The sequence below is a fragment of the Labrus bergylta genome, chromosome 3 (assembly GCF_963930695.1).
Source record: "Labrus bergylta chromosome 3, fLabBer1.1, whole genome shotgun sequence".
NCBI lineage: Eukaryota > Metazoa > Chordata > Actinopteri > Labriformes > Labridae > Labrus > Labrus bergylta.
In genome coordinates, this window is record NC_089197.1 from 32,391,932 (window position 1) to 32,402,616 (window position 10,685).

At 39.0% G+C, this 10,685-nt stretch overlaps 1 protein-coding gene across 1 annotated transcript; it reads right to left on the reverse strand.

The window, feature by feature from the left end:
- On the reverse strand, positions 1-10,292 carry dnaja2a (DnaJ heat shock protein family (Hsp40) member A2a). The gene is made up of 9 exons (XM_020647786.3): positions 10,134-10,292; positions 9,114-9,173; positions 6,650-6,879; positions 6,450-6,530; positions 6,191-6,324; positions 5,898-6,094; positions 4,005-4,149; positions 3,096-3,223; positions 1-1,140 (listed from the first exon to the last, which is right to left on the reverse strand). Exons 1-9 carry the CDS (start codon positions 10,209-10,211, stop codon positions 952-954), a joined length of 1,242 nt encoding a protein of 413 aa, XP_020503442.1. The 5' UTR covers positions 10,212-10,292; the 3' UTR covers positions 1-951.
- Between the last annotated feature and the right edge of the window lie 393 nt (positions 10,293-10,685).

The following is a 10,685-nucleotide window of genomic DNA, read 5'->3' on the forward strand; positions in this document are numbered from 1 at the left end:
TGAAATTTCAACAATTTATTCAACAACTTCATGGACATTTTTTTTAAAGAAGTGTGCTGCTTCTCTTGACATTTGGTAAGTGCAGGGAGCCAAAGCTTTTTTTACATGCACATTGTCTCAGCACAGATACAGGATATACGTTTGTCATTTCACTTTTTCTTTTTTTAAAAATCACAGAGCTTTTGAATACAGCAGCTGAAGAAGCTTACCAACAACCAGGTCAATGATAAACACAATAACCAATGTTCAATCTGAATTAAAATACAAAGAAAAGGGAAAAAAAAGTAAAAACCTACAAAGAAAATAAAGCTGTAAAAAGTCAAAGCAAATCCTACAAATGGCGCCGAGTGGATGAATCCATGAATACACATGTCCGAGGATCTGCACGTCACATTACTCAGCTGCTTTGTCTGTGTATACACATCAGTTAGTTTTTAAATTAATTATTGTAAATACTATGAAAACAAAATGCAAGTCACACACTCAGCAAACAAGAAACATTCCTTTCTTTGATTGATCTGGAGTTCCCATGAGGGAGGGAAATGGGCTTTAGTTGGGGGAAGGGTAACAGGAGTAAGGGGGCGAGGGGTTCACCTTGAACACCAGATCACAGTCCTACACGGCATGGCTTTCACTGGGGCAACCAAGCTCTTTCTATATCTTAAATAATATGACTTCTACCTGAAGTTGCTGTTTAAAGTGTCTAAATCTGTTCCATGAGCAGTGTGATAAGTCGTAGGCTGCCCCAGTGCCAGTTCCTCAGACAAAGATCAAAATAATCCCAGCACATAAGTTAATAATATTCATTTCAGGTGCTGTGATTCAATATGTTCATTTGATTTGTGTCTTAGGAACTTTAGAGCCTTTTCAGTCTCACCTACCTCCTTGTTTACTCTGCAACTCATACATTTTCTCCCCTAGTACAACGTGTGTGTTTGGGAGAGCGTGAGACTACTGGTGGGCGCACTGCACCCCTGGCCCGTGGTGGCCGCCCTCTTCATCGGAGCTGTCGTTGTAGGCCTCCCTGCGGCCCCCCGACGTCGAGCTCTGACTGACATCATAATCCTGCAGGTCCACCTCCTCTGTGTCTCCAGTGATGATGGGCGGCTCAGATCTTGAGGGCAGCATGTCCTCCAGCTCCTGTTAGTGGAAAACACAAGTCCAGTATGTTTTGCATTCCGGTGGGAGTTGTGACGTACTGATCCATATTGGGCAGATGTGTGGTGATGTCACACCTGTTTAAAGTCCCCCAGTACAAATACTGCCGCTTAAACAGACAAGTTGCTAAAAATATGTATTTTCAAATGATTCAAAGATAGTGTGAAGCAATAAAAGAGGGATTTATCAGTTTGGGAACCAAAAGAAAAAAATTCTTAGCAGAGTACAACATCTTCAGAGAGCATAACAAGTGTTACTGTGTGAATGTAAGAGCTCAATAAGTAACCCATTTAAGACCAGAATAGCTCTATTCCCTGAGCAGAATTACTGCAATAGATTAAGATTCAGATTGTACTTGTTTTATTCTCCAATCCTACAACTATAAAACTAACACGATAAAAAAACAAACTCCAATACACTACTAATGAATCCATTTTAAATGGCTTTAAATAGTTTTTTAAAAATCATTTGAATCCCAAATTAATTTTAAAAAACAGTTAACATTGTGAAGAATGATATTGTAAATTAACCTTTTATCCAGAGATATACCTTCCCAAAAGAGACCTTTGCACAATTGCATGTTAAAATAAGAAATATAAATATATAATATAATTATTTTGGTATTAGGGTTTCACCCAGGAGAGGGAGTGTGTGTGTCAGTGAGAAATAAAAACAAGCAACCAGGAAGGGACTTTGAAATTGGAGGCACAGCAAACAGTGAACTACTTTTTTTGTTCTCAAGATGTTTAGAAAGTACACTTGATAACATTACGACATCCGTAGGGATAATTCACTTATTCAGGCCACACTGTTGGTTTACAGTTTGAGTTAAGTCTTCAGAGTTTCTCTGAAACAGAGAATGGCATGTTCCTTTATTCAGTACTACTGTCAAAGTTAAACGATCTATTTCTTCACTTCAGAGCTATGTTTAAAAGAACAGTTCTGAATACACTGTGTTTATGTTATAGCTCTACAATTAAGCTGAACATGTCATCATAATAAATGATTTTAATTCATTGTGATTACCTACAATAGAACATATTTTAATAAAGGTGGGAGGATGTATAGTGTAATCTTATATGTTGCATACTGTAAATATTTAAACAACATCTAGTGAGTGTTTAATGAAAGACTCACACTGGGATGCACCAGTCTGACAATACAGTTGTGTTTACTACATGTGTTACTGGAGTTAAAGATTGTTAACACATCTGTATGTGCATCACCTTACTCTGAAGAAATGAAGAGGAAGGATGTTGTGATAAACATGGTTGAAGTCTCTGTCTGCACTTGTGTTTACACTGTCTTTTTTGTTTTGTTTGTTTTTAATCTGTCACATCAAACCAGTTCAACTTCAACTTCACAACATCACATACTTCAAATGATCGGGAGTTAGTCACTTGTGGCAGCCTCATTATCGAAGGACATTATGAGACTGATTATGAGCCAGGGTCTATTCATTACATGCCATCTAAGTGCAGTCCATTTACCCTTTCACTGTGGTCTGCATTTCATTCAGTCATTAACAACAAAACATCCACAGAGCCCATATAAACAAGAACCAGTCAGGGGAGACTGATAAAAAAAGAAAGTCTGACCATGCTGCCAATTATTTATCTATTCAATGGGGTGGATGCAGTGAAGCCATCAAACATTATATTGAAGATATTTTGGGGGCAATTGTGTCATGGCTCATGCTTAGACTAAGCGCTAGTGACAGCTGTGGTGTCCAGTCAGAGGCTGTTAGGCTGAATAACATTTCTCATCTATGAACGTGTCTTTGATTATAAGTAGTCAAACTATTATTTTGACTATTATGGTTGACTTCTAAACGTATAACTAAACTGTTGTGAATGTCTGTATATTCACTTTCAAGAGCCAACTGAGGCCAGATCATAATAAACATCTAATAAATAAATGAGAGAGACATGTCTTACCACAAGTTTCTCAGGGCTGATCCAGTTGTTGTCGGGGAACTGGACATCAAACTTAACATACAGATCCCCCTTCTCAAAGGGGTTTCGGTACTGAGGCATGCCCTCTCCTCGCACCACCCTGACCGAGCCTGGGAGAGATGAAGCATGTTAAACAAAAACACTTGACTAATGCTGTTTGGGGCCTGCTGATATAGGCTGCAAAGGGACAAAAAAAAGTTGACTTATCACTTTTCAGTCTTAGCAGAACTCTTACTGAAGATGTGACGACCCCACTATGCCCTCATTTATTAAATACTGTGGGTGTGACCCCACTATGCCCTCATTTATTAAATACTGTGGGTGTGACCCCACTATGCCTTCATTTATTAAATACTGTGGGTGTGACCCCACTATGCCTTCATTTATTAAATACTGTGGGTGTGACCCCACTATGCCTTCATTTATTAAATACTGTGGGTGTGACCCCACTATGCCTTCATTTATTAAATACTGTGGGTGTGACCCCACTATGCCTTCATTTATTAAATACTGTGGGTGTGACCCCACTATGCCTTCATTTATTAAATACTGTGGGTGTGACCCCACTATGCCTTCATTTATTAAATACTGTGGGTGTGACCCCACTATGCCTTCATTTATTAAATACTGTGGGTGTGACCTTGTATGTTTTCAGCGCTCAGCAGGACACCCAGTGTGATATCAGTTTATTTGCAACCATACGTTAAAAGTTATGCCCAGTGCCATTACATATTTGATTTTCACACAATAACTGGGTCACCCATCAATGCGGTCAAAGTGTGGACAGGTTGATGTAACACCTGTGGAGCTATATTACATTCAGATAAATATGATATTAAAAAAAGGTTACAAAAAGAGAAAAGAAAGAGATGAAGTATCAGTAGTATTAACCTGGTTCGATGACTTTTCCAGGAGGATACTTCACAACAATCTGCCGTCCGTCTAAGTGTTTGACCATGAACTGGAAGCCGCACAGCGCCTCCACCAGCCCGATCTTGTGGTTCATAAACAGGTCGTTGCCTTCTCGCCTGAATATCTGAAAATTAAGCGAGAAAGTTGGGTTAAAAAAAAAAATGACATAATAAGAAGGTCTAAACCAGAGAGGCTGCACACATGTATTCACATTTCTCTTTCTATTTTGATGACTAGCATGTGCAATGACACTGCTCATGACAGGTATGCCAGTGACAGAAGTGAGGTATAAAGTGCAAAGTTGGTTGTCCCCTAGAACTTTTCAGTTTATAACTGTTCAACTGATTATCAACTGCCAAAGATTTGCTCTGTCAGTTTTTCACATTCCCTCACTCTCATATTCACTGACCGCCCATAAAATGAACCTGTCTGACTTTGTTTTAATTATACAGCTGACTTACTATTTCCATGTTATAATATTAGGAGTGACATGTCAGTAACATCCGAAGAGCTTGTCAATCATATCTGTATGAGTGTTTAGACTCTGTTCACCAATTTTGCTTCCATCATCCACAACATCTTCTGCCACAAAAGCCTGCAGGGGGAAAGAGCCAGGGGCTTTGCTACAGCTCAGCCTGCTGTTCCAGTTTACTCAAAATAACTTTGCATTGTCAGAGGCAACCTGGTTTGTAGCAGGCAATGTTCACTGCTGAAGAAAACCAATGAAGAAAGGTGGAGGCAGCAGTGTGCCACTTTCTCCCCTGTTAACAGTCAATGTAGGTCGCCCATCGATGAGCTAACTCCCTCCCTGCACTAAAAATATAAACCAATAATAATCCACAGCAATCAACCAAAAAGAGGGGTCTTTCTTAAACATAATAATCATCACAGTTTTAGGAAAAATGGATGTGTGGGTCAACACCATCCAGCAGTGGGCTTTACGCGTGTGTCAATTAAGCATTATGTGCCTTTCAACAGCGCGCTGTATAGTAGTCCTGGAATCATTTCAGCCCTACAAGTAAGCATGTCAATTTTAAACGGGGCAGGTATTTCCTCGGTAATTCCATGTCCTAAGTAAGATCAAATACATCTGTGGAAACAGCACTGTCATGACAATCTGGTTCTCAGCACTCAAACAGTGGAGAGGTCTGAAGCAGAACCAGCTGGACCAGACTCCTGTTGACAAACCCCCTTACAGAAACCCCTCATAGCACCTTTCACACATGCACTCCACTTCTTAACTACACTAGACATCAGCTGGTGGAGCTGAAAGGGAGGGTGTAAATGTCTGAATAAGTTGAGCCAGACATTACATATTTATCTGCCCAGGTCCCTTTTAGGTTGTAACTCCTTTTACTGTCATAATGTATGAATGCAGTGGGTAATTGTCATTTATATCAAGACATGTTTTAACTGCCAGTAAACCAATACTGTGTTAACAATGGTCAACTTTAAGAACAGCAATAGTTAGTTATTGATCTCTTTATATTCCAAGACATGCTAAGAAGAAGAGTATCAAGCTAGCTATCCCTGGCCTGGATTACATCATTAGCTATGCCTGCTACCTTGTGTGTAAACATATGGACAGGCATCTCTATTTTACAAATAGTGCATTTTGTGTGTAGAGAGAATTGGGCACAATCAGTAACCCATCAGAACAATACAACTTCAGGTTGTAAAGGAAGTTGTGGTCAGGTGAGAGAAGTTTGATAACCTTAATAAAGTACACCTTTGATCTAGAATGATTAAACTGACAAAAAAAACATGTGACATAAGCAACACTATGCCCTGAACGAATAAAACTCTTCCAACGATGACACAGATTGCATTGAGGAAACAGATGGTCTGTAAGAATGTCACTGGGCAACCTACCTCATTATCTTTTTCCTGCAGGACAAGAACTATATCCCCAGGCTCAACGCCAGGTGCCTGGTCAGCCTCCCCTCCAAAGGTAATTTTCTGGCCGTGCTTCATGCCTTTGTCCACGTGTACCTCCAGGATCTTGACCTCCTTAATCACTTTCTTTCCCTCACATTTTTTACAGCGGTCTTTCTCACTTATAACTTCTCCTGGAGTGGGTAAAAGTATGCAAGGTGAGGTGTCTGCGCAGACCAAACCACATTAATACAGAGAGGAAATGCTTGATCGTGGTTAGGTCACCTTACCTTCTCCATTACAATCAGTGCACACAGACTGCATCTGTTGGACCATTCCTGGAGCCAGCTGTCTGATCATGATGCGCATACCACGCCCCCTACATGTTGTACATTTTTGAACAGCGCCCGTCTTGCCTCCTTGCCTGTACACACAACACACAGTGATGGATTTATTGTTAGAAGGTTAGACAACCTAACAGGATTAACAAAATATCAACACTGCAGACATAAATGTGCACTACATCACCATGGAAGTTAAAGAACTTACCCATTACAAGTGCTACACAGTACATTCTTGCTAAGCTGTAGTTTAGTTGTTTTCCCATTGTAAAGGTCCTCCATTGACACCCTGTAAAACAAAAAAGTGTGATGTTAAGATCCGATTGAGGATTGACAACTTTGGAACATTAGGGATCACAAACATTTAAATAAAGTTGTCTTTTTGTCAGTGTACTAGCTGTGTCTTACTTGAGTGGATGGACCATGTCCTCTCCCCTTCGTCGACCTCCATTCCTGGAGCGGCTGCCCTGGCCTCCCATGAATCCAAAAAGTCCACTGCCAAAGATGTGGGAGAAGATATCGTCCATCCCTGGCCCACCCCCACCTCCTTCCCGCAATCCTTGTTCTCCATAGCGATCATAAAGTTCCTTCTTTTCAGGGTTGGTCAGCACCTCGTAGGCAAAACTTATTTCTTTGAACTATGATTTGAAAGAACAAAAAACAAAAAGAAAACACATCTCAATGTAACTTCTGTGTAATCACAATACACCACGACTCAGAGTAAACAGAAGCAAGTAGTGACTTGATGCAACAAAGAGGAACTAAAGAACTATATTCCACATTAGGCCCATGTAAGAACAGGCAGCATCTAGAGTGTGGTTGGCCAATTCCCTATATCACCATTACAAAGGTTCAAGATTTATACAACATTAAGGCAAGTTAATTTGTAAGGAGGTCAATTTTTAACAATCCGCACAAAACCTTAAAAGCTAGTCTTCATTAGCCAATTTCTTATTAATGAATATAAATTGCATTAAACACTTAAATCTGAGTAAAGCAATTCAACAGAAAGCCAAAGACTACAGTCAAAGAATTAGGGCAAAGCTTAATCATCCTCTCTGACAAACAAAACAAAAAATCAATAAGTTGTATGGCTTCATTTTACAGACACTAAAGAGAATTAGCTGAGTCACAGCCTTCATCAATTTAACAAAAGCAGCATTTCCCATCATAAATCCTTCTTCATGCTAAATTATTGGAGGTTGTCGTATACCATTGCAAACAATGTACCCCATGCTCAGTTTTTGCTAAAACTCCAAATATGCCTTCAAAAGCTAATGATTATATCATGATGGGATTAGGAAGATCTGATGGTATAATACTATAGGGAGGCTCAGGTTATTCATATGCATGTTCAAAAAATGATAATGGACAACCATTAAAAAATGTAATGAGATGATGATAATTAGGCTCTTAAACTGAGGAAACTCCCAGGACTAAGTGACAGGGCAAATCTTGCTGCCAAACATGACATAATCTAAAGGGACAAAGAATGATAGGGTGAACATACTCAAAGTAATGTACACATACAATAATATGTTTGGCATAATGTGTCTTATTTATATTTCTACATTTGATATTGTGGAAACATAAACGTATATACATACATATACACATAAATTACATATGTCGAAATATTTGATTATTTTGTACGTTCATGCTTTGGCTACTGCTGTTTCTGACACTGTCAAAACCAATAGAGCCTATGAATTGATTTCAGTTGAATTTAAAACAATGCTTCCAGTTCAATGAATACTCACCATTTTATCTTCATACTGACGTTTTTTCATGTTTTAGATTTATTTTACAGGTGTTGAAATGAACCAAAGAAAAAAAAAAAAACAGCCTCTATATCTAAAAATCAGCAATGCTTATATAAACATATTTTACCAACATATTACCCTAATCACACAAATGATTGTTGTTTGCTATTTAAATTAAATAGATTAGAAAACACATGGGGTCTTTTTCAAACCAGCCACTACACCCTACACCCTACCCCTACCCCTCTGTTTGCGCGTCCTCGCGGAGAGTCCGCCATATTAAGTCCGTCCCAAACCAACTAGCGGGGAGTGGTAGTGGGTTATAAACCCCTCCACCAGCGAGTGTGCACCGATGCCGACTTTCAGATCACGTGCAACGCCTATTGTGTCTGGTCGTCATGGAGACAGCAACATGCGAGTTCAAACACTGCTCCAACTAAGATAGACATTTAATATCATCATACAGACGTTAACAACTTCAAATGTGTACTGAGGATCAAATATATGTTTATTTAAAGTGTTTTATATTTACAGGGACTGTTGCAAAAACAAAAGAATATTAAATCATGTTGCTGTTAATATTTATTTCTTATTTTTCTACTTTTGATGTCTTTGTGAAACCTCAATTCAATAACAAAAAATACACTTTTTGCTGCTCTGATGTTCAACAATATTCTCCTTGTCTTTGCATTGATTTAGGACACCCTGATCTAAAAATTACAATAAATTAACTTAAATGATAAATTACAATAAACAATGTAGGCTCAATCTAATAGTTTTGTTATAAGTCTACACTAATATAACTAAAGTAGAAGAACAATCTAGGCTACATAAATATTTTGACAGAATGCATTAGCTACAAAAATAAGCCGTTCCCTCAAGATACCGCTGAGTAGCCATGGTAACACACAGTTCCTGTTTCCGTGTGAGAGAGGGAAGTTTTTCCCAAAGCTTGCCGCTGTATTTCTACCCTACACCTTGATGAAGGAGACTTCATTCAGCTGCGAGTGTCACTTCCGTCATGGAGAGGGAGGGTGTAGGGGTTGGTTTGAAAAGGGGCCATGGTGTGTTTTGAATCATTTCAGTGGAACAGATGGGACAGTCCTTACCTTGTCACCAGCATTTGGGTTCTTGTCAGGGTGGTATTCTTTAGCCAGTTTTCGATAGGCCTAGAGATAAACAAAAAAGTCAGTACATAATAATAATAAAAGTATATTTATAATCAAACTCATAGTCGACATAGTTTTATTGTAAAATGACGTCACCTGTAGAAACAGCATCTACCGGTGACGCAATCACATGTGCTTTCAGTCGGCAATACACTTCCTGTCTCTCACCATATTCTCTAAATGAGCTGTTTAATGGTTTTTTACTTCCACGTTTATAGAGTGACGACGATAAACCACAATGGACCCGGTATTTCTAGTTTTCAGGAAGCTGCTCAAAATGTCTGACAGTTTAAACGATCAGCATACAGACACATATGTTATCACTTCAGTAAATAAAACTGACCAGTGTTTCCACTACAGTATAGAATACAAATAACCTGGTAATCGAGTTGACTACATATCTGACATCAGCCAGTGTTACATTACATGTCATAACTACACTTTGTAAAATCAAACGTGAATGGTAAATATGAAATCATCTTTAAAGTCTGCTTCTTGTGATATAATTTCACACACACACACACACTACACCCGTGTGAATTACAGATAGTGCGTTATCAGTAGTGTCAGTCTGAGAGAAACACAAACACATCTCTTTCCACAACCTTCGCCAGGCTTAGCTAGCTAACCTAAATGACAAACACCTGCGCTAAAGCTAACGGGAGGTCAATCTCTCTTATTTTACTTTTGTGTCCACCTCGTTTGTGGTTCTTACAAATAATACACGCTGTATGTAGCTTAATCATCTGATATAACACAATACATGAGGTTACTAAATGTTACAGCCGCATCGTCATGTGAACATCCGGGCCGGTTAGCTTGTTAGCTAAGGAGGCTAATGTTAGCTAACAGAGCATAGTAACGCATTTCCTGATTGTAGCGGTGTTAACCTTTAAACAGCTCCACACACAACAATGATGTTATCTCGTATATACTGTTTAGTCTTCACTGAGTAATCACCTTCTTCAGCTCATTCTCAGTTGAGGATGGAGATACTCCGAGGATGTCGTATAGTTTGGTGTCGACAACAGTCGCCATGGTGTTGCTGTGGATGTTGCTTCAGCAGGGAGGTGGTGGACAAAGACACAGAGCCGGTAAGAAATGTTTTCCGTGCGTCGTGCGTCAGGACGTCGTGCGTCACTTTCCAGAAAGTTACACCGGGCTTTGTCCGCTGCTGCCTCCAGGCTGCAGGTATGCGGCATGACCACTAATCCGAAAAACTTTCAGGTAAACTCAGTTAAAATCATTGTTGGAGCTATTTAATTGTGGTTAGAATTAGTTTTGGTATTTAGTTTACTAATATTTGGGTGGTGTTGTTTATTTAATTATTCTACACGTTTTCTTTATTTAGAAAAGATTTGGGGTAATATTTTCTTTTTGCTAGTTATTTGTTTAGTAAATTCAGTTTATGTTTTGGTATTTTTGTTAGGTATTTGGGTAACACTGTGGGCACCGGAGATTATTTAAGTAAGAGACAGGTAGAGGACTATGAGGGACAAAAAATGACTAAAG

Bases quoted from the DNA above. Each gene is read 5' to 3' on its own strand.
- dnaja2a (XM_020647786.3), bottom strand. From the start codon at position 10,211: ATGGCGACTGTTGTCGACACCAAACTATACGACATCCTCGGAGTATCT. The intron at 4,150-5,897 runs GTAGGTTGCCCA...CTTAATTTTCAG, and splicing joins TGCAGGAAAAAGATAATGAG to ATATTCAGGCGAGAAGGCAA. The intron at 1,141-3,095 runs GTAAGACATGTC...TTCCACTAACAG, and splicing joins TCAGCCCTGAGAAACTTGTG to GAGCTGGAGGACATGCTGCC.